General features: G+C 43.8%; 3 protein-coding genes across 4 annotated transcripts; 2 read left to right on the forward strand and 1 right to left on the reverse strand.

Annotated features, from left to right (window-relative positions):
• The first annotated feature begins 249 nt into the window (after positions 1 to 249).
• On the forward strand, positions 250 to 7478 carry C8H6orf62 (chromosome 8 C6orf62 homolog). The gene is made up of 5 exons (XM_035126420.2): positions 250 to 2417; positions 2938 to 3114; positions 4769 to 4894; positions 5463 to 5597; positions 6230 to 7478. The coding sequence occupies exons 1-5, from the start codon at positions 2289 to 2291 to the stop codon at positions 6353 to 6355; spliced, it is 693 nt and encodes a 230-aa protein (XP_034982311.1). The 5' UTR covers positions 250 to 2288; the 3' UTR covers positions 6356 to 7478.
• Positions 7479 to 12893: 5415 nt separating this feature from the next.
• Positions 12894 to 18194, reverse strand: ACOT13 (acyl-CoA thioesterase 13). Of its 2 annotated transcripts, none has more exons than XM_035126418.2 (4): positions 17831 to 18194; positions 15161 to 15345; positions 14743 to 14904; positions 12894 to 13064 (listed from the first exon to the last, which is right to left on the reverse strand). In XM_035126418.2, exons 1-3 carry the CDS (start codon positions 17912 to 17914, stop codon positions 14751 to 14753), a joined length of 423 nt encoding a protein of 140 aa, XP_034982309.1. In that variant the 5' UTR covers positions 17915 to 18194; the 3' UTR covers positions 12894 to 13064; positions 14743 to 14750. The 2 variants fall into 2 exon arrangements, with proteins under 2 accessions (XP_034982309.1, XP_034982310.1); XM_035126419.2 differs by lacking the exon at positions 12894 to 13064 and adding an exon at positions 13072 to 13878.
• TDP2 (tyrosyl-DNA phosphodiesterase 2) lies at positions 18176 to 26343 on the forward strand. Its single transcript, XM_035126416.2, has 7 exons — positions 18176 to 18618; positions 18732 to 18817; positions 21138 to 21311; positions 21952 to 22043; positions 22362 to 22480; positions 22807 to 22977; positions 23870 to 26343. The coding sequence occupies exons 1-7, from the start codon at positions 18406 to 18408 to the stop codon at positions 24149 to 24151; spliced, it is 1137 nt and encodes a 378-aa protein (XP_034982307.2). The 5' UTR covers positions 18176 to 18405; the 3' UTR covers positions 24152 to 26343.
• Positions 26344 to 27869: the final 1526 nt, after the last annotated feature.

Here is a 27869-nt window from a genome sequence, read left to right on the forward strand (position 1 = left end):
TTATGTCAAGTGGCTGGGACACGTTGGAACTCTGCAAAGGACCGGGGCATAGACACACTTCGCCCCCACTGGAGACAGCGGGTAGCACTCAACACGCAGGCTGCATTGAGTACCAGATCCCCATCCCACCCCACTTGCCCTGTTCGCTTTTTCCCTCCGCTCCTCACCCCTCTCCCGAAACGGAGATGGTACAGTCCACCCCAGGGCGCCTGCGCAGCGGGTCGCGGGGCGGAGCCTTCCCGTGTGTGTGAGTTAGGCGAGGAGGAGACGCGGCGGTTGCCATTTTGAGGGCTTCTCCGCTCGGGCTGCTGCCGCTTCGCCGCCTTCTGCACCGCCCGGACCGAGAGACTCGCCCGCGCCATCCTTCGCCTCAGAGGGGACAGGAGCGGGGGCTTCTCTCGCTCTCTTGCCTCTTTTTCGCAGTAGGAGCCTGTAGCGCAGGGACTTTTCCCGGCCCGGCCTCGCTCCGTCGCCGCCTCTTCCTCCTCCTCTCGTCCTTCCTTCCTCCCTCCCGCCGCCTCCGCCTCCGCCGCCACCATTTGCCACCCCCCGGCGGCTCCGGGGCGCCGAGCTTAGGCTATGGGGACCAGGCTGCTGGGACTGAGCAGCGGCAGAGCGGGCGGCCCGGTCACCGTGAACAGCGCAGCGGGGATGGCGGAGCTGGGCGGCTTCTTGGTGGCCTTCTCTTGACATGGCTCCTGCCCGTGCTGCTAGCAGCGCCGCCGCCGCCTCCACTGCTCCACCCGCGCCCGCCGGCTGCGGGTAGCGAGCCAGGCCACGCTACAGTCTCCGGTCCGGTTGGGTGTCTCTTGCCGCCTGAGCCTCCCGCCGCGGGGGTTTCCAAGGAGAGGGAAACAGCTTAATTACTTTTTTTTTACGAAGAGGGTGTGCTTTTTTTTGTTTTTAAAAAGCACAACAACTAAACAGCCAGTTAAAAAAGGGGGAAGGACGGGTTAATAATCCTTTTTTTCTTTAAAAATTTTTTTATTTGTTTCCGGGAAAACGCGTTTTTCCCCCCTTTCAAATTTATTCAAGTTCACTGCGACAAAAGCCTCTTTGCAAACACTCTTTTTTCCCAATTGAATTTTTTTTGGCGTGGTATTTCCCTTCCTCCCCCTTTTCCCCCGTCCCCCTTTTTTCTCCCCCCCCCCCCCTAGAACTCGAGTTGTTGGTTGTTGACCATGAATGCAAGAGTGAATTCCGGGCCGTAGACTTGAGTGGCCCCCGCTGCGCTGAGCACAGGCCCGCCTCTTCCTCTTGAGCAAGGAAGAGAACCACCCCCGCAAGGAGGCCAATCGCATCAGCCATGCCCAGCCCCAATTAAAGCGGCAGAGGGGAGGAGGATTTTTTTTTTTTGTCCTGCCCCGGGGCTTAGACTGAGGGAAGGAAGGCTAGTGGGGTGGGTTGTAGGCCTCTCCCTCCTAGGGGAGTGCTAGATCGAGAGATCGACTTGGGATTCAAAAGGCCAGATAACTTTCCAAATCTTCCCTCCACCTTTTTATCAATGGCCACCATGATCCCTCTTCTCTCCCACAGCTGCAGCCTCAGGGCGACTATGTGCCTGATGATGAGCAGGATGAAGTTAGAAATGACACTGCTGTTTTCCAAACTCCTTGCTCCTCTGCAAACCAGCACTGTGTTGTCTGTGGTTGATTATTTTGTTGTTGGTAGGGAAACGTCTTACCTCCCAGGACATCCACTCCTGTTCTGCACTCCCTCCTTTGCTTTCTACCAAGTCGAATAATTCTTGAAAAAAGAAAAAGCCAGGCAGCATAGCAATAGCAGAGATCTTGAGAATAATCAGCAGTCATGAATCTGGGCGGGATAGAACACTGTCTTTAATTTCAGTTTTTTGTTTTTTTGGGGGGTGGCAGCATCGGGCAAGAAAACCCGCCCAAATGGATTGGGTCCATGCCCATTATTCTTTTTTATTCTACACACAAATTGTGATAATATTTCCCCCCCATTCTTGCCCACTTATTCCTGTGGCTTAAACTGTGTATATCAGTGTATTTTCTTCAAATTTCTTTGGGCTTTTGATAATACTGCGCAAACGTTTTGTCCAATGATGGTTGGACTAATAGTTACTTTGTTTTATGACCCCTCTAATAAGACAGTCTTGTAAAACATTTGCCTAAGGTGCATTTTTGGGTTACGCCTGTGTTCTATTGATTCAGTGGTATTAGCAGGAATAAAATGACTTGTTTCTGTTGTACTCGAGTCTTATGAAAAAGGGCCCATAGTTTAGTGAAGGTTTCAAAAGGCTTTAGTACCATCTGTATTACAAAATGGGGGACCCAAACTCCCGGAAGAAACAAGCTCTGAACAGACTTCGTGCTCAGCTTAAAAAGAAAAAAGAATCTCTAGCTGACCAGTTTGATTTCAAGATGTATATTGCCTTTGTATTCAAAGACAAGGTAATTTCCTTTTTGGTTGTTTGACTTTTCTATTGAGTGACTCCTTACCTTTGTTAGCACTCTTAAAATTACAACCTGAGAATGAATGTGGAGAGCATGGGAAAAATCTTTTCCACTGTGTTTTCATCATGCCTAGGCTGTAGCTTTGATGTTCAATTTTGAATCATGATCTTCATTCCTTATGCGCTGGGTATCTTAACAAAACCTTGCACAACTTTCAAAATGTGCCATGTGAGAGTTAATACTGCATTGTGGGCTATGGTTGCACACAAATCTAGGGAAAACATAAAACTGAATTTTGGAGACTCAGCACTTTGAATTTTAATGGGAGGTGCATTTTTGCTTAAGCATGTGCTTCAGCATCCATTTATCTCTAAATTTAGGTTTGCAATAAGTTTTGGGTGTTGCCCAGTTCTTAGGTTTGCAGTAAGTTTGTTTTTCTTAAGTTTTAAAAGCATTGTAATGACAGACTGCTTAGAAATGATTGAAATGCAACATGTTCTTTGTTTTCCCTGATTAGAGGAAAAAGTCAGCGCTCTTTGAAGTGTCTGAAGTCATACCAGTCATGACCAATAATTATGAAGAAAATATCCTGAAAGGTGTGCGGGATTCCAGCTATTCCTTGGAAAGTTCCATAGAGCTTCTACAAAAGGATGTGGTTCAGCTGCATGCACCCCGCTATCAGTCTATGCGCAGGGTAAAATATTTAATGTTCTGTCATTTGTTTCAGAGGTCAACATTTTAAAAGGCTATTAATGCTGCTAGTTGTATTTCTATATCAAAGATCTAGATATAATTAGCAGGATTAAAAGGACTACTTTAGATGTACCCAATGACTTACATGTCTTAGTGGGATCCCCCCCCTGAACAGACTATACCCCAAACTGCTGATGGAACTTTTGCAGCATAGAGGCGGTTGAAGTGGGGGTATGTACAGTAGTTTGAAGTTCAGTGTGTCACTGCTAAAGGGTTTTTTGGATGCTGCCTATCAGGTGGTAAAGCTGTACAGTGGACCCTCGATTTACGTACCGCTCTGGATACGTAACTTTCGGGTTGCGAACGTGGCAAACCCGGAAGTGTATACTACGGTACTAGGTTTTACCACGTGCGCATGCGGAGAAGCACTCTGTGCGCCACAAGCATGCACAGAAGTGCTTTACGCACCACGTGTGTGCACAGAAGCTGCGCCTCCAGTTACGGACTTTTCAGGTTAAGTATGGACCCCCAGAATGAATTTAATTCGTATCCGGAGAGTCCCTTGTATTTGAATATTTAGTATGCTTTGTCTAGAAGACACACTGATTTACTTGGGCCTTTCACACCACCCGCCTATTCGCTTGACTGTCATTTAAGTTATTTTAATGTTGTATTCTTAATTGTAACCCACTCTAGGACAGGTGGGTAATATTAATACTACTGCCAAATAATAATAGTTTTGTTACTGTTTTGCTCTATCCATCTTGTATTGTATACATCACTTATTAAGTGGAATATAAGTTTTCATTATCCTGACCCTCAATATTTTAACAAGTTTGTCTCTTGGTAAAAGTATATGTGAGAAAAAGGCAAGGAGAAAAAATTAGAATTGTGGAACTGGAATATTGGCAGGGACATATGAGATGAATGATTGCTTTATATCTCTTGCAGAAATTCAACATAGTGGCTTAAGTTCTATTTTGAGAGAGGAGGGGCTGCTTCTGTCACAATCCAGCAGAGGCTTATCCTAGTGGAAGGGGAAGCAACTTTTGCAAAGCCCCTTCCCCCACTGTTCTATAGGGTTTCCTATCCCTCAAACATTTCTTGCAGGGTGAGGACAAGAATTGCATAGGGAAGTGAGAATTGAAGAAAGCTTCCTCCCATTTCTGGCAGGAGTGTCCCATGAATGGGAAGGGAACTCCAGATTCAGTTCATACCAGTTGAACTGAAACAAAATATACTCTTAAGCTAAATAATCTCTTAAGCTAAAAATACAATTATTATAAGCTGTCTTTTTGATTTTGCATATTTTTGATGAAGACAGCAAGACAACATAAAAATGTAAATGTGATAAAAGTGGGTGTATTTGCTGATGGGGATATCATTTTAGTTTGGGCAGTTTTTCAAATCCAGAAAGTTTGTTCCCATAAGAATTAAATTACTAGGACTGGGTTCCGATTTCCACGTTACAAATGTAAAGTTGGCAGATAGGCAGGCTGTGTTGTAGTGCTTAAGAATAAAAGCCTATTATAGATGTATGAAAGGTATACAAACCATTTGAATTACAATTATTTTTGCTTCTCAAACATGATATGTGTGTGTGTCCTCCCACTAGATTGTTGGGACACTATTAATTTTATTCATGTCCTTAACAGGATGTGATTGGCTGTACACAAGAGATGGACTTCATACTTTGGCCTCGGAATGATATTGAGAAGATAGTCTGTCTTCTGTTTTCTAGGTGGAAGGGATCGGATGATGAGCCCTTTAGGCCTGTTCAGGTATGATATAGGTTGTGGGGGGATGTGGGGGTGTACCCAGGTAAAGTGCTACTAAAATCCAAATAAGCCATTAGCACTTTTAATGAATACCACTTTTTCTTATTGGTGGTTATAGTGAATTGTGGTATGTTTTTGTAACCATTTAAGGTGTTTGTATGATTACAAAGGCAGAATGTTGTCACTGAATGTACCTAAGCAGATGTTTTAAGTCTAGTAAGCATTTAGGGTAAGAAGTTACTTACCATAGTTTATTTTGTCTCTGGATTGATAAACTTGCCAGAAGCTTTTACCAATACAGCATGGAGTACTGCATTTGCGATAGTCATCATTTTTGTTTATATAAAGTTAAGCATGGGGTTCTTCAAATGTACTGCCATTAGAAAAGGGGGGATATACTGATGTAATAATCAAATTTAAACTATATCTCCATTAGCTATAATTTCAAGTTGTTCCTGCGATTTCTCTATTCTGCACTTGGATGCATTGCATACGTGAACCTTGACTTAAGATTGGTTTTCCTTGAACCTCTTTTATTAAAACTTTTGTTACATCCCCCCCCCCAAAACAGGCCAGGTTTGAATTTCATCATGGTGACTATGAAAAACAGTTTCTGCATGTACTGAGCCGAAAGGACAAGACTGGAATTGTTATCAACAACCCTAACCAGTCAGTGTTTCTCTTCATTGACCGACAGCACTTGCAGGTAGCCATCTCCCAGTGCATACCTGTTTTTCCTTATGCTCTTGTTTGCCTCTTTTCTATTATTTAACAGCTGTCTGCTTGGCTTCACTACAGTCAAGAGGTACAGATACAACCAGTTGCCATGACAGAATGCTAAATGATCAGCATTCCTTTTCTATGGCAAAATGTGCAATATGTTACTAACACTAAGTTTGTGGGGGTATACTTTATAAGTATTGATTTGCTCTGCTTTGAGTGCAGTGAAGCTATCTGATTGGGTGTGTTTCTATTAGATTTAGGAACTGAGGTGGTGGGGATTTGCAAGTGTGCATCAGTATCATTTGTCATTCATTGAGACTGCTTCTGCTTGTCCGCTTTTAAAACACAATAAAGATTTGCGTATGTACTTAAGCGAGAAAAGATGGTACAGGTCCCCTGCTGGAGAAGGCAGATTTTAGAAATCTGGCGATCAATTTATATATTCAGCAAGCACCACAAAATTGTTAGTTATGCTTTTATGTTGCACCGCCATTAGTTTATTTTCTGTTGCTTCTGAAAGTATGAGCTGAGGGAATATGTGAAGTTTGTTTTTCCACACAGTGCTGTTTATAAAATATTCTCGTGTCTTGAAATAGTTTATGTATCTCTTTCCAGACTCCAAAAAACAAAGCTACAATCTTCAAGTTATGCAGCATCTGCCTATATCTGCCACAAGAGCAGCTCACCCACTGGGCGGTTGGTACCGTAGAGGATCACCTCCGTCCTTACATGCCAGAATAGGGTACTGGCCAGCAAAATGGGGAAGATCACAGAATGCAGGAGTGCAGTTTTCACTTTTCTCACCATTTATTCTTTCGGAATAGAAGAAAATGGACACATGTTCAGAACACTATCCATCGTGGAACTTGATCATCCTGGATTATTTTCTTTTATCATTTGTATCTCAGAACTTTTAAATTTTTTTTAGATGTTTTCTGCATGGACCTTGTGAAAGAGAATGCTCTGCATATTTCTGCATTGTATGAGCATCCTACCAAAATGTGAAACGGAGGGACTGTTATACACTGAAAGAAATGTATCTGAGAGCACAAAGTGATCATATATGGTGGTGTTCCCATTTGTGCTGGTCATGTCCCCTAATATCAGTATTCATAGGGTGAGAAATGAATGTAATGGTGTGAAAGCCATAAGCTTTGCTGTTAACACGATTGTATCAGATTCATGAATAGGTCTATGGCTTGTTACAGTAGATGGCTAAATGTGGGAAAGAAATCTTTTAAGGGAAAAATGCATCTCATTTGGTGTAGGCATTAATTGCCTCTTTTATTTTGCTTGGCCTTGTTTGAGTTTCCTGGCATTCTCACTTTTGGATCTCTTTCCCCAGTTTGCTGTGTAACTAAATGTAGAGTGTTCTGTTGAGTTGAATACATTTTTACAGACCTGGAGTCTGAAGTAGCCTAAAGCAGCTAAATTTAAGATAGCAGCTGCAGAAACCATGTTGGCAGAGGATTATTATTTTTTCCCTGACAGTTGACTTGTGAACTGTAGGAAATACTGGTTTCCAAAACATTTCTTATGGAAAACCCTCTGAGGTTCTTTTTTGGGGGGAGGGGAGGAATAAAGCAGTTGTGGATTTAATTGTAAAATATTGTTTGGAGTGTCAAAAGTTGGTTTTGACAGAACATATTTTGTTTAAGATTGTGCAATGAACATAAGGAAGACTACTGTATAGCTTTGGCAAAGAAAACTTTGCTTAAAAGGTTGAGTAATTTGACTGAAGTAAATCTGTATAAGCCTACTCCCTTGGGGTTAAACTAGTGCTTATCTGTTTAAAAAAATCTGTATTTAGCTTTTGTTTGGAATTGGAAAAAAATTAAAAATAAACAAATTAGGTGAACAAAGACTGCTAAGTTCATTTATTTTAAAAATGTAAATTCAAAATCAATTGGCAGTGTTCACATGTAACAATGAATTAAATTTCCTGGTTTATTATGGATGAGTGGCAGTACACATTCATATTCCTCCCGTGAGTGGAATACACCAGGAAGCTGTGGCTTTCTGTTACATTAGAACCAACGATTACCTGCTCTTTAACAAGTGATTAACAGGAAGAAAACAAACCATGGCATAAGGTTGGCTAGGGGTAGTTGCTTGTTAGGGACAAGCAAGCTCTGCACTCTGGTTTGGACAGAACAGGAAGCAAAGCTTCCTGGTTTGTTTCCTCTAGCATAATAGCACAAGTGGAATATTGAGCAAGGTCTACCACTATGCTCACAGAAAGCCTGGCTTATAAAACGGACGTTGTATAAATGTAGATTTTCATAAGGTTTCTATAACCAATACATTAAAATTCTATATAAAACATGGCAAATCACTTTTGAAACCCAATTAAAGGGAGAAGTCTTCATTGTTGTTGTTGTTTAATCGTTTAGTCGTGTCCGACTCTTCGTGACCCCATGGACCATAGCACGCCAGGCACTTCTTTCTTCCACTGCCTCCCGCAGTTTGGTCACTCATGTTCGTAGCTTCGAGAACACTGTCCAACCATCTCGTCCTCTGTCGCCCCCTTCTCCTAGTGCCCTCAATCTTTCCCAACATAATAATGCACGAAGGACTACAATTTGGAGGGAGAATGTCACATTTCACCAGGCCAGAGGTGTGCACCTAAAATAGCTTTTGGGAGCCAGGCTGATGTTATGAAGTACCAAAGGGATTTTTTCCCCATTCCCAACCCATTTTAAAGGGGAAAATGTTCTTTTGATAATTAGCAGAGTATATTTCCTTACCCACCAGGTAACCGCACAGCACAAGCTTGAGTTCTAACACTGCACCCTCAGAAATCAACATGGGTGGGGAACCTTTGCCTCTCCAAATGTTGCTGAACTACAACTCTCATAAGCCTTGACTATTGATCAAGCTGGCTGGGACTGATGGAAGACATACTTCAGCAATATGGAGGGCCGAAAGTTCCCCAACGCCCCTCTAAACAGTCAAAGGGCAGGGCCACAGTAAGCAGCACAGCACATGCTTGGCATCCAAAAGATCCCAGGATCAGTCCACAAAATCTCCAGGAAGGTCTATGTAGGATTCCAGTTTGGAAAGCTGAAGAGTCGCAGCTAGTCAGGGTTAACAACGCTGAGCTAGATGGTCTGACTTTGTATATATCTCCCTAAAGAATCCTGCAAGACGAATCGCAACACCAAGATCAATATGCAGCAATATAGGTTCTGCCATCAACAAACCACAGTGATCAAAACAGCTAAATTTTGTGAGCCAGCAATGAGAGCTGCTCCTGTCTATTAAATACAAATGTCAGCCACGTAACCACACTTCTGAAAGTAGCAGGCATTTTCTATCTGTACTATCACCACCCATTCATTACAGCCACAGCCATTCCCCGTTGCTAACTATTTTATTGGCTTCCCTACAGTTTTGCTCTCCCTGCCCCTCCCCACTTTTATTCCCTTGCTCAGATCGGGGATCTTTGAAAGCGGGGAAGGATGAGATAAGTGCCAAGCTCAAAGCTGCAAGGAATTGAAATGCAATTTAACTCCGGCAGTCCAAATTCTGGAAAGCTTTTAAGAGGAATGAGAACTCTCCGGTGAGAAGGAGCTATTTCACCCCCTGCCACTCCTATCACAGGACATTAGAAGCACTTTACAGAATCTGGGCCAGATTGTTCCAAAACAAGATTAGCAGGCATGCTGCTAGAGTAATTCAAGCTCTGCTGCTGTCACCTTCACCACCCCGACCCTCCAGTTTTGCATCAGTTCTCTTAATGTTGTTGCTGGTCTTAGGAAGCAAATAGGACTGGCAAGGAATCCGTGCTCTATAGGCGCACAATGATGGTGGTTGTAATAGACTGCAGCCACTTGGTTGATGGACTGCCTTATGAATCTTTGTGCCACCAGGAAAGGCGACCATTAGACTCTTGGGGATTTCAAATTACTGTTTTCCCACCAAGCTAACAATCTGCTCCTGACCCAGTTTTAACACCAAAAGCAACGGTGTCTTGTAGCACCTTAAATACTACTGTTGTTGTTGTTTAGTCGTTTAGTCGTGTCCGACTCTTCGTGACCCCATGGACCATAGCACGCCAGGCACTCCTGTCTTGCACTGCCTCCCGCAGTTTGGTCAAACTCATGTTCGTAGCTTCGAGAACACTGTCCAACCATCTTGTCCTCTGACGTCCCCTTCTCCTTGTGCCCTCCATCTTTCCCAACATCAGGGTCTTTTCCAAGGATTCTTCTCTTCTCATGAGGTGGCCAAAGTATTGGAGCCTCAGCTTCACGATCTGTCCTTCCAGGGAGCACTCAGGGCTGATTTCCTTCAGAATGGATAGGTTTGATCTTCTAGCAGTCCATGGGACTCTCAAGAGTCTCCTCCAGCACCATAATTCAAAAGCATCAATTCTTCGGCGATCAGCCTTCTTTATGGTCCAGCTCTCACTTCCATACATCACTACTGGGAAAACCATAGCTTTAACTATACGGACCTTTGTCGGCAAGGTGATGTCTCTGCTTTTTAAGATGCTGTCTAGGTTTGTCATTGCTTTTCTCCCAAGAAGCAGGCGTCTTTTAATTTCGTGACTGCTGTCACCATCTGCAGTAATCAAGGAGCCCAAGAAAGTAAAATCTCTCACTGCCTCCATTTCTTCCCCTTCTATTTGCCAGGAGGTGATGGGACCAGTGGCCATGATCTTGGTTTTTTTGATGTTGAGCTTCAGACCATATTTTGCGCTCTCCTCTTTCACCCTCATTAAAAGGTTCTTTAATTCCTCCTCGCTTTCTGCCATCAAGGTTGTGTCATCTGCATATCTGAGGTTGTTGATATTTCTTCCGGCAATCTTAATTCCGGCTTGGGATTCATCTAGTCCAGCCTTTCGCATGATGAATTCTGCATATAAGTTAAATAAGCAGGGAGACAATATACAACCTTGTCGTACTCCTTTCCCAATTTTGAACCACTCAGTTGTTCCATATCCAGTTCTAACTGTAGCTTCTTGTCCCACATAGAGATTTCTCAGGAGACAGATGAGGTGATCAGGCACTCCCATTTCTTTAAGAACTTGCCATAGTTTGCTGTGGTCGACACAGTCAAAGGCTTTTGCATAGTCAATGAAGCAGAAGTAGATGTTTTTCTGGAACTCTCTAGCTTTCTCCATAATCCAGCGCATGTTTGCTATTTGGTCTCTGGTTCCTCTGCCCTTTCGAAATCCAGCTTGCACTTCTGGGAGTTCTCGGTCCACATACTGCCTAAGCCTGCCTTGTAGAATTTTAAGCATAACCTTGCTAGCGTGTGAAATGAGCGCAATAGTGCGGTAGTTGGAGCATTCTTTGGCACTGCCCTTCTTTGGAATTGGGATGTAGACTGATCTTCTCCAATCCTCTGGCCATTGCTGAGTTTTCCAAACTTGCTGGCATATTGGGTGTAGCACCTTAACAGCATCATCTTTTAAAATTTTAAATAGTTCAGCTGGAATATCATCACTTCCACTGGCCTTGTTATTAGCAGTGCTTTCTAAGGCCCATTTGACTTCACTCTCCAAGATGTCTGGCTCAAGGTCAGCAACCACACTACCTGGGGTGTACGAAACCTCCATGTCTTTCTGGTATAATTCCTCTGTGTATTCTTGCCACCTCTTCTTGATGTCTTCTGCTTCTGTTAGGTCCTTACCACTTTTGTCCTTGATTATGGTAATCTTTGTACGAAATGTTCCTTTCATATCTCCAATTTTCTTGAACAGATCTCTGGTTTTCCCCATTCTATTGTTTTCCTCTATTTCTTTGCATTGCTCATTTAAGAAGACCCTCTTGTCTCTCCTTGCTGTTTTTTGGAAATCTGCATTCAGTTTCCTGTATCTTTCCCTATCTCCCTTGCATTTTGCTTGCCTCCTCTCCTCCGCTATTTGTAAGGCCTCGTTGGACAGCCATTTTGCTTTCTTGCATTTCCTTTTCCTTGGGATGGTTTTCGTTGCTGCCTCCTGTATAATGTTACGAGCCTCCATCCATAGTTCTTCAGGCACTCTGTCCACCAAATCTAAATCCTTAAACCTGTTCCTCACTTCCACTGTGTATTCATAAGGGATTTGATTCAGATTGTATCTTCCTGGCCCAGTGGTTTTTCCTACTTTCTTCAGTTTAAGCTGGAATTTTGCTATAAGAAGCTGATGATCTGAGTTACAGTCAGCTCCAGGTCTTGTTTTTGCTGATTGTATAGAGCTTCTCCATCTTTGGCTGCAGAGAATATAATCAATCTGATTTCGATGCTGCCCATTTGGTGATAACCATGTGTAGAGTCGTCTCTTGTGTTGTTGGAAGAGAGTGTTTGTGATGACCAGCTTGTTCTCTTGACAGAACTCTATTAGCCTTTGCCCTGCTTCATTTTGAACTCCAAGGCCAAACTTGCCAGTTGTTCCTTTTATCTCTTGATTCCCTACTTTAGCATTCCAATCCCCTGTAATGAGAAATACTACTAGATTAGTTATTACATAACCTTTTTTTTGGACTCCAGCCCACTTCAAGCAGATGCATGTATTACTGTATACACAGTTGGCAGGTAGAATGTGGGCATAGTCAAGATGGAGGAAGTTAACCTGAATCATTACTTGTTGGGGGGGGCACTTAAATTCACACAAATTTGGGCATGTAGCACTAAATCACAATTTAATGTTAGCAGGCCAATAAATGTGCAACGAATGATCATTTACAATAGCAGTATTGGGTGATAATTGTTCTGGTTCTGCTGTGCTAATTCAGCAACTATAGTTGGAGAACTTCCCAACTTCCTGGCTTGTCATTCAGTGTGAACCAGGAGTTGTTGGTTTTTTTTTAAATAGTCAACTGCAAAACAAGGCAGGGCCAAACCACCAGTAATGAAGCTAGCTTGTTTAAACCAGAGTTTGTCGTTAAGAATTCATAGTTCATACTTAAATATAAGCAAAATGGAACCATGGGTTATTCCTTATTCCAGACCCAAAGAAGGATGCATAGAGGGGGCAAACAGAAGCCCGAGGCTTTGCTCACAGAGGCTTATGCAAGAATACTAACTCATTGGTTAGTGTTTTTTCCAAGCTGGCCCGTTGTGAATAAATTTGAACTTTGTATAGAAATGTCACATAGTAGATCCAATGAATATAAGGTAAATTTTGGATGGCACATGAGTTGGGTGCATTATACCCACAAACCAAATTTCTCTTCTATGCTCTATCCTGATTGTAATTATTAGTAAACCCTCTCCATTTACATAATTGTCCCAAAAACACAAGAGGAAGAACTACTCCATAAAAAAGATTTAACATTAATAAAAGACCACAAAATCCAAATTAGATAAACCTTATTGGACAAGGTGAACATTGGCTCTCATTATAAACATCTGTAATGATACAATCAGTCTGGCCTCCCTTTGACTAGTTCCATAATGAAGGTACCATTGCTTGATCGAGGTCTGCATACTTCCACTTCCACCTCAGGTGGTCTCCAGAGCAATCCTAATAGACATAAGGGCCCATAGATTACAGCTGCGACATACATAAAAATAAGAATATAAAGGCATTCTGTGATATGCCCCGAAAGTAAGTTTTCAGAACCAGAAAACACCCACAACTTTTTTAGTTGTGAGAGCCCCTTTGTAGGCCAATAGTGCAATCCTACGTATATCCACTTAAAAGCAAGTTCCACTAAGTTCAATGGGGCCAAATCCTAGGTAAATGAGTATAGGACTGTAAAGGAAAGGTAAAAAGGTAAAGGACCCCGGGATGGTTAAGTCCAGTCAAAGGCAATTATGGGGTTGTGGCGCTCATCTCACTTTCAGGCCGAGGGAGCCGGTGTTTGTCAACAGGCAGTTTTCAGGGTCATGTGGCCAGCATGACTAAACTGCTACTGGCGCAACGGAACACTGACGGAAACCAGAGTGCACAGAAACGCCGTTTACCTTCCCGCTGTTGCGGTACCTATTTATCTACTTGCACTGGCATGCTTTTGAACTGCTAGGTTGGCAGGAGCTGGGACAGAGCAACGGGAGCTCACTCCGTCGTGGGGATTTGAACTGCTGACCTTCTGATCAGCAAGCCCAAGAGGCCCGGTGGTTTAGACCACAGCACCACCTGCACCGCTATATCCTAAATCAACTGGGGGGGGGAATACACACAAGCAAAGTTTATAAAACCAAGTTTATTGAAAACTGTTGAGTTGTCACCATACTGAACTTCCTTTTTAACACAGGGTTCATGCTTTAGATTCATTATTTTGGAAGGAAAAGTACCCTTTTAAGATGAATTCACTTTATTCATTGTTCAATAATACCTACAAATTAACAGAGGAAGAAGTAGTTTATGCTTAGTTTGGCAGTCATTCACCACTGGATTCAAAGTACGCACTGGTCAGTCCAAACACTTTGGCTGAAAGGAGCAACATGGAAGTCATCTGCAAACATTCTCAGCTGGACATATAGCCACCCATCTGCAAAGAGGAGGACTCCTTCAATTTGCAGAAGGGACTGAGATTTCACAGAGACTTCTTGCTGGAGTAACCATGTGTGTACATGTGCACACAAGAGGCAATTTTCACCAATTCCTCCTGGAGGCTTCCTCAGCCATCGAAAGCAGAACCCCCCCCCATCACCGCTCCTCCTTTCAGTGAAAAACATCCTGGAGGCAGAGGCCTACCCCTGGAGATTCTGAACCCATCCCAACCCAAAAGCACCAGCATCAGAACCTCTTCCACAAATGGTCCCCAGGTTTCAGATGCTGGAACACTTCAGTTCAGACAGTTTTATCCATCTTTTCTTTGTATCTTTCTCTTCAGGAATCAAACCAGTATTTATCACAGCAACACATTTTTCTGGCAATGACAAATTGTTGCTATTTAACATTGGTATCCTGCTTCCTGGCACATGAACACACAGCATCCCTTCCAATCCCCAAGAGATGGCTTACAATAAAATACACATGGAATAATAAACATTGTCTGACTTACTTCAATAAAATAATGCTACTCTGTTCTTTAAAGCAGTGTTTCCCAACCTTGGGTCTCCAACTGTATTTGGACTACAACTCCCATCATCCCTAGTTAGCAAGACCAGTGGTCAGGGATGATGGGAATTGTAGTCCGAAAACAGCTGGAGACCCAAGGTTGGGAAACACTGCTTTAAAGAAAGTGACTACTTACTTCTATGATTATCCCAGGTATTTGGTATGCCTCCCTTGGGCTATCAATTTCCCTGTCGCCTTGTTTCTTAAGTCCACGTTGGCAAAGGCCAATGTTCTTCCTTGCTTCAGAATCTCTGCAGTGATCTGGATTTCATCTCCGATATTAGCTGCTGACATGTAGCTTGAATTTGGAAAAGGGGGGGGGAGAGAAAAAGAATCCTTACATTTATAGTTCATCTCTCCTTCAAGGAGCTCAAGCCTGCATATAGGGTCTGCTTCCCTCATTTTATCCTCACAACCACCCCGTGAGGTTCAAAACTTTTCCGAAAACCCACACCACTACATTTAACTAAATACAAGCCACCTAAGTTGCAGAGTCAAGGCCCAATTAAGCGAAAGTCGGCACTGAAATAAATCTCGGATTTCGTCATACATACGTAATATTCATATCCACACTGACTCCAGGGTGTGCTCTTTCAGTGTGCAGCAAAGCAAGTGTTGACACATTATCTACCAGAGTTGCTGTCAATCCTCCATGAAGAGTCCCACCTCGGTTTGTGTGCTCCTCTTCCACTTTCATTTCACAGACAACTTTTCCAGGAGTGGCAGAAAGAACTGTCATCTGGGAGCAGAGTGGGTGAGAGAAGAAAAGTCCCATTCCATTAAGCTTCAGTATTTTTTTTCTAGAGACTACTAAACTGAAATTAAATGCTTGCTTTTTAAAAAAATCTAAAACGCATATGTTGCCTTTGGTCCCCCAAACAGCTAACAGTAGGAGAAAACAAGTGAAACCAGCAACAAAATAAGGTTGAAGTGTGGAGTTATTTCCCTCAGGGTACCAACAATTCAGTGGTGCCCTTTTCAAGCACCACTGTCAACATTGTCCTCCACAATGTTTTACCTCTGTCACCCAATCCAAAGGTCAGCCAACATTCTGGGCCCACTGAACTTGCTCAATCTTCAGCCGCCTACATACCAGAAACCTAAAGCACATGACCTGCCCCAAAGAATCATGGGAACTGCAGTTTACGCCTATGCTTCCCAGCTCCCTTAAACTACAGTGCCCAAGATTCTGTGGGAAGGTCATATGCATTAAATGTGCTTTCAAACCTCTTCCAATTATTTGCTTCGAGTTTCTGTAAGCGTAATGTTACAAAGAGCATTTATTTTTAATTTCCGCAATAAGTAGTTTGATTGGCTGAAACCAGCTGGGGCATTTAGACCTTTAAACCAGTGCAATTTCTATGTACAGTGAGGGGGGGGGAGTATTTGATCCCCTGCTAACTTTGCCTGTTTGCTGTCTGTTGATGACCACCTTTGCAAAAGATGACTTAGTACTTGGTGGCAAAACCCTTGTTGGCATTTACAGAAGTCAGATGTTTCTTGTAGGTGGCCACCAGCTTTGCACACATCTCAGGAGGTATTTTGTCCCACTCCTCTTTGCAGATCCTCTCCAAGTCAGTAAGATTTTGAGGCTGATGTGTAGCTACTCGAACCTTCAGCTCCCTCCACAGATTTTCGATGGGATGAAGGTCTGGAGACTGGCTAGGCCACTCCAGGACCTTAATGTGCTTCTTCTTGAGCCACTCCTTTGTTGCCTTGGCCGTGTGTTTTGGGTCATTGTCATGCTGTAATACCCATCCTCGGCCCATTTTCAATGCCCTGGCTGGGGGAAGGAGGTGCTCACCCAAGATTTGACGATACATGGTGCCGTCCATCATCCCTTCGATGTGGTGAAGGTGTTCTGTCCCCTTAGCAGAAAAACACCCCCAAAGCATAATATGTCCCCTTCCATGATTGACGGTGGGGATGGTGTTCTTGGGGTCGTAGGCAGCATTCCTCCTCCTCCTCCAAACACGACGAGTTGAGTTGATGCCAAAGAGCTCAATTTTGATCTCATCTGAACACAACACTTTCACGCAGTTCTCCTCTGGGTCATTCAGATGTGCATTGGCAAACTGCAGATGTGTGTGGGTGCCACACGTGCAAGGAATGAAGAAAAATGGAGACAAAGGCAAGGCAAGCAGAGCCCTCAGGAGTAAAGTGTGTCATTCTGCCTCCACTCCTAGGCTCATTTTTATTACAATAAGAGAACGTGTCACATAATTGAAACGCCCCAATCACAATTCATCCAGCTTTCCCCAGCCCCTCCCAGAGGTTCTCACATGGAAGGAAGGTGAGTTGCAGAATTACAAAAGGGCATGCAACAGGAAAGAGCAGCAGTAGAAATTCCTCCACGAGATGAGATCTTGCATGAAGCCCCAGACTGAGGGAGGTTGACAGTTATTTTGTGCTTCTTCCATTTGTGAATTATTGCACCAACTGTTGTCACCTTCTCACCAAGTTGCTTGGCAATAGTTTTGTAGCCCAGTCCAGCCTTGTGCAGGTCTACAATCTTGTCCCTGACATCCTTGGACAGCTCTTTGGTATCTGCTGAATAGATTGCTTCTGTCAACAGATGTCTTTTGTACAGGTACTGTAATGAGCTGGGATTACAGGTAAGACCTCTCCCTTACAGCAGATGCTTCTAATCTCAGCTTGTTACATACAGTGAAGATACCAAGTAGCCTGACATCTGGCTGGTTGATCCCTGATCAAATACTTATTTCACTCATTTTAAAGCACATCAATCTCTGACTTTTGACTTCTGGGGTTTTTCCTGTTGTTATTCTGTCTCTCACAGCTACAATAAACCTACCATTAAAATTATGGACTGGTCATTTCTTTGTCAGAGGGTAAACAGGCAAATTTAGCAGGGGATCAAATACTTTTCCTCCTCACTGTAAATAATCTGGTTAGGACACACCCAAGTCACAAGGCTGCTTTGAACAGAGTGAAGTAAGATCATTGGGAAGCCACCCACCCCCGGAGTATATAAAGGAATGGTAGAGAAAGTAGTTTGCAATCTAAAGCAGTACTGTACTGTATTACTGAGGACCTCTCTCAGGATTCGGAACACTGCAAACCTACGTTTCTCAAGCGCCAATAGGCCCAGAGTGTTCACTCCCTGTACAACTTTGCTGCCCTATTCAAGGTGACCCTGGAAAGTCAATAACACATTACACAGACACGGTATGGAACCTCAGCAAATCCCCTCCTGCTATTACCTTATTCAGCACCCGATCAAATCCGGGAGACTCCAGAAGCATTTTCACCAACCCGCGGAGAGACTGGATGTTAAGGTGACTCATGATTCAAAGTTCCGACCTTCTCTCGAGCAAGGCGCTTATAGCCAGGCTTCTCACTAATGCAGTCAAGTAGTTGGGAGATCTCGGAGTTGCGGGCAGCACGAGGCAATTGCAAAGCTGCAGGATCCGCGGGCATCAAATTGGCCCTTCGGAGCTCAGCGCCGGCTCTGGAGAACTGGAAGAGCGCCTCTTGTCAAGCCCCGCCTCCCTCGCTCGCTCCCAGCGTTCTAACATTTGCTACTCCGCGTTCCATTCGCCAAACGTTCGAATCCCCGCCCGCCCACAGCGCCTACCCTTTCACCTCCGAGCAATTGGGTCGGGCTGTTAAGCGGGCGAGCGCAGAAGCTTCGTGTCTTGCCCGTGCTGCGCCTGCGCGGCATTTGAGCTTCGAGGGGCGTGGATTTGCTGAAGCTGGAAAACCGGTGGTGGTCCTGAAAGGAAACAGGGAGCGCGAGCTTTTTAAAAAAACAACAGCAACAACTCAAAACAGGCAGATGGATGTGGGCAGCGTTGCTCAGGGGGTGGAGCAGGCGACCCCGGAGGAGAGGACGCAGGACTCGGAGCAGCAGCTGCAGCCTTCCAAGGAGGAGGAAGAGAAGGAAGAAGAGAAGCACAGGAAGCTCCTGTGTCTGGAATTTACCTCCATCAGCGGCAGCGATCTAGCCGTTGCTCAGTGCTACCTGGCAGAGAATGACTGGGATATGCAGGTACTGTATATGCCCTCGCTTCTCGTTTTAGCACGTGCTTTATAGATCCCGGCGCCTGATCCTAGCACACAATCACACTCTGCCTTGTGGGCCTTTGTTGTTTGTTTTTGCAGAGAGCGCTGAATTCTTATTTTGAGCCGCCTCTTGAGGAGCAACCTATGGACGCGATGCCAGAGCCTCTCCCGGTGGAGGGGACCCTGTAAGTCTCCTGCGCCTGTAACTCATCCCTCTCAAGAATATTAAAAAATCTATTCCCGCTTGTGTACAGATGCATGGGGGCCATCTTGGTGCAATTGGACGGTGGTGCTGTCAGGGCAGTTGAGTCAGATGGGTTAAGATCCCCTCCCAGCCACGAGTTCACTGGGGTGACCATGGGCTAATCCAGGCATCCCCAAACTTCGCCCCTCCAGATGTTTTGAACTACAATTCCCATCTTCCCCGACAACTGGTCCTGTTAGCTAGGGATCATGGGAGTGGTCCAGGCATCCCCAAACTACGGCCCTCCAGATGTTTTGGCCTACAACTCCAAAACACCTGGAGGGCCGAAGTTTGGGGGTGCCTGGTAGGCTAATCCCTATTCTCTTAGCCTAGCCCACCCCATTCTCTTTGGAAGAGCATAACCTGCCTGCTGTCTTTACAATACCGTGTTTCTCATATTATAAGACATGTCTTATATTTATTTTTTCCTCAAAAAAACACACTATGTCTTATTTTCAAGGGATGTCTTATTTTTTTCCTCCTCCTGCTGCTGCGGCCAGCATTGCTGCTGCGCCTATCACTATGTCTTATTTTCGGGGTATGGCTTATATTCCTTGAATGCTTAAAAATCCTGCTATGGCTTATTTTATGGGTATGTCTTAAAATATGAGAAACAGGGTAGTACTGTATATGCCTCTGTAAGTGGTATAAGCGTTAATATCTCTTGCACTTAGCTTGCCGGGCCCTGCCCAGGGGAATGGTTCATAGTGTAGTCAAGTCTCTAAATAAGGGCTGGCTCCAGCAAGTCTCCTGTTTTTAAGGCCCCCACATTGCCCATAAAGTAGCATTGTTCCAGGTCATTGTGGAAAACTTACATGTTGGTTCCCACTGAGATGTGCCACTTAAATTCCCTCGCATGCCCCAGAGTTCTGCCATACCAAGGGTGCCCTGGGGCACATTAGTGCTGTGTTTACATGGCTGCTGAGCACTTGGGGAAAACGAAAGTGAGTGGGAGAAAGGGACAGGCTGCAGGAGTGGCTGCTGCTGCTAAGGACCTAATCTAGATGGCAATAACCTGTATCTGACCTACCTGGTATCGATTTGTACCTTCATAAATCCGCTCCACTATGTCAAGATGAAAGTAAAGCCATTTTCACAGCTGACCAGCATCTCAGAATACCTTTCTTGAAAATATGAATGAGGAAACAATCCCAAGTATGGGAAGCCAGAGTAATTTACATAATTAAGTGAAGCCGGCATAGAGTATGCCAGATTCAAAGTCCGCTCAGGACTTTGAGCAAGCCTAAGACTGGCAGAAGGGAAATAAGTCTTTAATATAGAGTCTGATTTATGCCACTCTGGCATTCCCTCGGGTTGCCATGTTGCTTGACTGAGCTGAACAAAGTTAGGATCCAGCATATGTGCCCCCTGTCACGTCCTGCCCACCCCTCTGCCCTAGAACACCTATTTTTCAGGGCTGCTGTAAGTTCTGCTGGTTTTGGCTTGTCGTCAGCTGAGCTGGGATGAGACTGTTACACCAGCATATCTCTGACTGAGCTGGGGTTGGTGACATGCCCAACTGAGCTGGGAATCTACTGACTGAACTGGGGACCTGCCACATCCTAACTCTCTCACTCTGGTGGATCTAGGGTTAGGATTGCATCCTTTGCCATTCTTCACCTTTGGTCCAATAATTCACTGCTGTTATTTCTATTGCATGCATTCTCTTGCTGCTGGTCGGTGGTTAAGAGTTATGCATGACATCTTAGTTTTGAGCTGGGTGTTTGTTTATTATTACTGGTTTCATTAGGGCTTGGATAACACAGTTGTATTATACAATGTTTTATTATTTTATGATGGAAGCCAGCTTCAGAGTTTTACTTTTAAAGGTGGCTTATCAATATAATGAAGGGACCCAGGTGGCGCTGTGGTTAAACCACTGAGCCTAGGGCTTGCTGATCAGAAGGTCGGCGGTTCGAATCCCTGTGACGGGGTGAGCTCCCGTTGCTTGGTCCCAGCTCCTGCCAACCTAGCAGTTTGAAAGCACATCAAAATGCAAGTAGATAAATAGGAACCGCTACAGCGGGAAGGTAAACGGCGTTTCCATGTGCTGCTCTGGTTTGCCAGAAGCGGCTTTGTCATGCTGGCCACATGACCTGGAAGCTATACGCCGGCTCCCTCGGCCAATAATGCGAGATGAGCGCGCAACCCCAGAGTCGGTCACGACTGGACCTAATGGTCAGGGGTCCCTTTACCTTTACCTTTATCAATATAATAAGTAACTTGTGTTAATATAAGTAACTTGTGTCTGTGTTTTCTAGCATTGACCTAACTGATGAATCGACCACCGGCAACGTCTCTGCTGCTGTTAAAGAGGCGGGTCTTAGCCCCAAAGAGGATGACGGCACATTTTCTTTAATTACCTGGAATATAGATGGCCTGGATTTAAAAAACCTGCAAGATAGGGCACGAGGAGTTTGCTCCTATCTCGCTTTGTAAGTTATCTGTCACAGCGGTACCTTATTAGAGTGTCAGCTTAATTAAAATCATTGGGATTTATTTCAAAGTAAACAGGATTGGGATACACTTTTTTTTAAAAAAAAATCAGAATATTTCTACTATGCCATTTTTTCTTTTACACTTATCTGAAATGTAGAGCTACCAAGAATATTTAAGACAGCCTTGCCCAGTCTTGTGCCTCTATATATTTTGGACTACATAGCCCATAAGATGCAGCCAGCATGATGGGGTATGTAGGCCAAAGCATCTAGAGGCACCAGGTTGGAGGAGGCTGATTTAAGCATGCCAGCCTAGAAAAATGTAATTGATTTTAACCCCAGTAGGATCTGAACCTACACGGCAACTCATTAAATCTCAAGAGACAAATCTTAGGTTCATTACACTTCCTTGTGTTGCTTGTGCATTTGATTCCATAACTATATTTTTGCACAACCCTATGCATGTTTGCATTGCATTGCAGCCATAAAGTTGTGAAGCAAGGCCAGTTGTTGTTGCTTTTTACAGTAATTAAATAAGTTAAGAAGACCAGTGTAGAACCATTGTATAGTAAACAGCTTATCTATTACAGTATGTTGCTTTATGTTAACCATTACACATTCCCACTTTCTCATTTAGGTACAGTCCAGATGTGGTATTTCTACAGGAGGTTATTCCACCAGTTTTATGCTATCTACAGAAGAGAGCCATCAGTTACACAATTATTCCAGGTAAAATGAAGTTAAAGTAATTGCTATACATTTTTAGTGGGGTAGCTGTGTTAGTCTGCTGCAGCAAGAACAATCAGGATTTCCTCTCCCCCACCCCAAATGCCCCATCAAATTTGCTGTGAAGGGTTGGGGGAACCCTGAAAATAGATAAGGTGGGTAGGGAGAGGGTGTCCAGTTGTACAGGTGATAATCCTTGCACTAAGGATGACTTAGCTGAATACAACCCATACTTTAGTAGTCTGAACAAGGCCACTATCTGAAGGAGACATCATTGTTGTTGCCCTTGTTGCCCTTTCCTTTTTCTGTGTTTCTCTCCAGGTAATACAGACGGTTATTTCACGGCCATAATGTTAAAAAAATCAAGAGTCAGAGTTTTAAAAGAAGAAATAACACCTTTCCCTACCACCTCCATGATGAGAAATTTATTAGCAGTACATGTAAGTGAGTTCTTGCACACCTAGTTCATTGGCAATCTTTTTTATTTGTTCTAAAGTTAACAGTGTTGATGTGTCTTAATAATTTGAAATGGTGGGTATTTTATGTTGTTCAAATATCGAGGGCAACATATGGGAAAATTAACTGTTATCGTAAAAAAAAAAAGGTCTGGCTGCACTTAGCCCCATGCAGAAAATGTAGTTTTATGCCACACATCTTGTTCTTTCACGAGAAATTGCTGTAAAGAGTGGTGAAATCCTACTGTTTTAGCAGACCGTCGCACGCAGAAAATGTCGCTTTATGCTTTATCTCTCGCTCTTCTTCATAGGCAACCATATCTGGCAATGACCTCTGCCTTATGACTTCGCATCTGGAGAGCACGAAGGGTCATAATGAAGAACGCTTGAGTCAGTTGAAACGGGTGCTTGCCAAAATGACGGAGGCCCCAGAGTCCACTACTGTGATTTTTGGAGGAGATACAAATCTCAGAGACAAAGAGGTGAACTGGAGCAAAACTCCTTAGTTGTGTTGTTTTTATTTGTAACACCTTTCCCCATCTCCTAAAAATAACAGTTGCTTTTCCCACATACCACTTACATAGGCTTTCCCCACCGCTGGCGATTATTCACAATTCCCCTTTGCCTATATATATATTTAAAAGCAGGTTTTATTAAGGATTTTCAAGAACATGCATACAGAAAAGAAGAAAACAAATCATTCACCAATAATCAGCAGTTGTCTTGCAAAATATTGACAACAATGTAGACCTGACTAGCATTAAGGAGCAATGAATGAACAAAGCATAAAACTACACAAGATATCACAGTTCTCTGGAGTTGCGGCGCTCATCTCGCTTTGTTGGCCGAGGGAGCCGGCGTTTGTCCGCAGACAGCTTCCGGGTCATGTGGCCAGCATGACGAAGCCGCTTCTGGCGAACCAGAGCAGCACACGGAAACGCCGTTTACCTTCCCGCTGTACCTATTTACCTACTCGCACTTTGACGTGCTTTCAAACTGCTAGGTGGACAGGAGCTGGGATCGAACAACGGGAGCTCACTTCGTTGCGGGGATTTGAACTGCCGACCTTCTGATTGGCAGGCCCTAGGCTCTGTGGTTTAGACCACAGCACCACTCGCGTCCCATATTTCCCTTGTACCAAGTGATTAAACAAAGCCAGGTAGCTATTTATTTCAGATAACAGGTTTCCGAATTAGAACAGTGTTGCTAAGGAGCAGTGATGGTGCTTCACAACAAAATTGGTGGCTCTCCCAACGAACTATATAAGAAGTGACAAAATCAATCCATGGCACATTTTTGAAAGCTGATTATTGGTAGTACAGTATATTTATAGAACTGTACACTATTAACGTTTTCTACTTTTCTCCCCATCAGGTTGCTAAGCTTGGTGGTTTGCCTGACAACATTCTGGATGTTTGGGAATTTTTGGGGAAGCCAGAACATTGCCGCTACACGTGGGATACAACCCAAAACACTAACTTAGATGCACGTTACAAGTGCAGATTGCGGTTTGATCGCCTCCTCCTCCGAGCTGCTTCTACTGACGGACAAATTGTTCCTAAGAGTTTGGATTTAATTGGGCTGGAAAAACTGGACTGCGGCAGATTTCCTAGCGATCACTGGGGTCTGCTTTGCAATTTTGATGTGGTACTATAAGGGGAGGAAATGATTTCCACGTGGTGTATGAAAGACACCGTTACATTTACAACCTTTCCTGTTTCCACCCCACATCCTGCTATATTTTAAACCAATTCTGGGATTGGTTCAAATTTATACCCTCCAGTAGTAATACACTAATCCTTGCCCAGTGAAAGGGTGGGGAGAAGACTTTTAAATCTATACTCTTAAATTCCTTCCAATTTATAGGTACTCCAGGATATATTTCCCTTCCAAGTTTCAATTCCTGTGCAAAATAGATAAATGAAAATGCTAGCCATATAATACTATTTCAGTCTTAAATTGAATAAAGAATAATTCAACCCACCTTTTCATAATCTGATATTGAACTTAATAAAGGTAGGCTTGAAGGATTTTTTTTATTTAAACCACTGTTTTCAGGTAGCAGAGTTGGAAAAATAGCCAATTGTTTTAAGGGGAGGGGGGAAGTAACCGACTTTCTATGGGCTGGTAATCTTAGAACAATTGTTACATTGCTGAAGTGTCATATCATTTCCTGTCTGTGAAGAAGGGGAATGTTTTTTCAGGATGAGCAAGGCTTGAGTTAGAGATCGGCATTATGGGTACTCGATGATTCCCATGCACCAGTAGGGTGCCCAAGCCTTGGAGCCTTCTGATGCTGATTCCCATCAAACTTTCCAAATTAGCAGGCAATGAGAGGAGGTATCCCCCCCCTACATGTCTTATTTTCTCTGGGAAGGAGTGTGACTTAGGCCCAAGGAGAGAGAACACTGAATCAGCAGTGGTGAAAAGGACAAGGTGGAGTCCAATGGAAACATACTGGCAAAAATGCTAGGACCAGCACTGATGGTAACAACTCTTAAAAGTCAGCAATCCTAAAATAGATCTGATCATGTAATCAAACCAGGTAACAAAGGAATTGCCTCCTTACCAATGTATTTTCTCCTGGAGGTCTGCAGCCCACAGAACAGAAGGTAGTGATCATTGGTTGTTTTGAAGCCCCAACAGCAAGGTATGATTGCCGATGGATAGGTAATTTGCAGTATTCCCTCTACGCACTTGCAGTTTCCTACCGTAAGTCACTGTGTGCTTGCAAGGAATTCTGAATTCCTGCCACTTTTGCATGTCGAAAATAGTCCTGCTACTATATCTGTAGGCAGGATGTGATGTCTGCAGACTTGCTTATCTCAGCATGAAAGAGAGATGAGTCTCTTTGCAGGGCTGTCATGCAGAAGACTGTTGTCTGTTTGTCCAGGAGGCAGAAGCAGGACCTGGTAAGGAAGCAGATTTCATAGGAACATTGGAAGCTACCTTACACTAAATCAGACCATTGTTCAGTCTAGCTCGATATTATCTACACCAGGTGTGGAGAAGCTTTGGGCCTTCGGATATTGCTGAACTACAACTCCCATAATTTTGTTTTCTGCTGCTCCAGAGAAGCGGACACGGAGCAATGGATTCAAACTTCAAGAAAGAAGATTCCACCTAAACATTAGGAAGAACTTCCTGACAGTAAGAGCTGTTCGACAGTGGAATTTGCTACCAAGGAGTGTGGTGGAGTCTCCTTCTTTGGAGGTCTTTAAGCAGAGGCTTGACAGTCATATGTCAAGAATGCTTTGATGGTGTTTCCTGCTTGGCAGGGGGTTGGACTGGATGGCCCTTGTGGTCTCTTCCAACTCTATGATTCTATGATAATTCCTGGCTATTATTAGCGTTGCTTGCTGGAGCTGATGGGACCTGTAAGTTCTGACTGGCAGTGTTTCTCCAAGGTGTTTAGGATTTGCATGCAAAGCAGATGCTCTGCTACGGTACTGAGCTAGGAGAAACTTCCTAATTATGAGAGCTGTTTGATAGTGGAGCTGGCCATCTCGGGAGGTTGTGGTGGAGCCTCCTTTGATGGGGGTACTTAAACAGGCTGGTCAGAAAAGATCTGGATTATTTTTGGACTACAACGATTGGGTTTCATTGACTAGAAAGGCAGTAATTATCGATGATCAGAACCCTCAAAATTCCTCAGAATTTGAAGCATGGGAAGTCAATAAATTTTATAATTTGGCATAATATTGGGATTAATGGATATGCATTTGTATCATTTGGAATAATTGGTATGATATAATTGGTTGTAAGTGAAAAATTTAATAAAAATTGATTTGAAAATAAATAAATAAACAGGCTGGTCAGCCCTCCATTGAGGACGGTGTAGTTGCAGATTCCTGCCCTGAGCAAAGCACTGGTTCCAACACACCATTCTAGGATTCTATTTATCTGACAGCTAAGCCAGTGGTGTGAACTGCCCGGAGGACTTTGGGCATCAACTAATGTTCTAAATAAATACAGTCTTTATTTTTACTTTTAGCTGTGAGTTCACTGCAGCCAAGGTTCCTTCCACAATACTGCATCTCTGTTCTTTACAGATGGCATAATTCATTCACTTGGTTATTATATTCAGGCAGTGTTGCTGCCAAGATGTTGCATTTCATGGACATGTTTGCAGCTTAAAGCGCAGTGAGGTTGTTCCCACTCTCCACTGTGCTTCAAGTGGCATTTGAGCACTAATGTACCTGCCAGGGATGCCTTTACCTGATGTACACTACCTGTTTGGTTCCCCCACGCCTGCAATCCTTCCCAAACTCTTCCTGAAGCTGTCATCTGTGCAAGCGTGAAGGCTGTCTCAGATGTTAATAATAATAATAATAGCCTGCTGGATCAGGCCAATGGCCCATCTAGTCCTGCATCTTGTTCTCACAGTGGCCACCCAGTGGTTTGAACAGGCAGAACCTCCAAGCACATGAGCAGTTTCTCCTCCTTTGGTATCCATAGAATTGCTGCCTCTTACCATGAAGGCAGAGCACAGCCATGGTGGCAAGTAGCCATTGAATTTGCACCAATGAATTTATTCAATCCTCTTTCAAAGGCATCCAAGTTGGTAGCCGCTGCTGCCCCCCCCCCGCGACTTCCATAGTTCAGACACTAACACACCAGCTTAATCGCTGCTTATATCAAATTAGGACATAAGCTTGCTTGAGGGAAAACGCACAAAACAGGAACATTTCTCAATAAACTACAGGATAGATAGGACTTGTGGCCAACATCATGAGTACAGGACTTCAAACACCAGCAGCGGGAGTGCTCTGCTCCAGTGCTTCCTGCTTGACCTTGCATGGTTTGTGGTGATTTTCCTGACTCGAAACGAAATTTCAAAGTTGTGCCAGACTTTTCAGTGTTTTCTCTAAAGTACGCTTTTAAAAAAAAACCACAACACCTTGCTCTTCTGCAGCTGGCCCGATGTCAAGGACTGAAACAACTACCTGATTTTTAGAAGACATCTGAAGGCAGCCCTGCTTAGGGAAGTTCTTAATGTTTGATGTTTTATCATGTTTTTAATATTCTATTGGGAGCAGCTCAGAGTGACTGGGGAAATTATAATTATTATTTTAGCCCCTTCTACGGATGCATGAGAGGTGAGTTGGGTGGAGCTCAAGCATCGCCCCCTTGGGGCCGGGTTGCGATCCAGCCCCAGACCATGGATGGCGGATGCGCTTTAGTGGCTGGGAAGGAGGAAGGGAGACCGAGCGATCGCAGCCGCTGTGTCTGTTTTTTTTTGTTTTGCTTTGGACAAAAGCATGTAAAAGACTTGCAGGCATCGATCGCCTATGCTTTGCTAGCTTGGCACACCCACTTCTAATTTTTATTGCCCTTGGTTACAAAATAATAATAATAATAATCATCATCATCA

The sequence above is a fragment of the Zootoca vivipara genome, chromosome 8, assembly GCF_963506605.1.
Source record: "Zootoca vivipara chromosome 8, rZooViv1.1, whole genome shotgun sequence".
In the NCBI taxonomy this organism is placed as follows: Eukaryota; Metazoa; Chordata; class Lepidosauria; order Squamata; family Lacertidae; genus Zootoca; species Zootoca vivipara.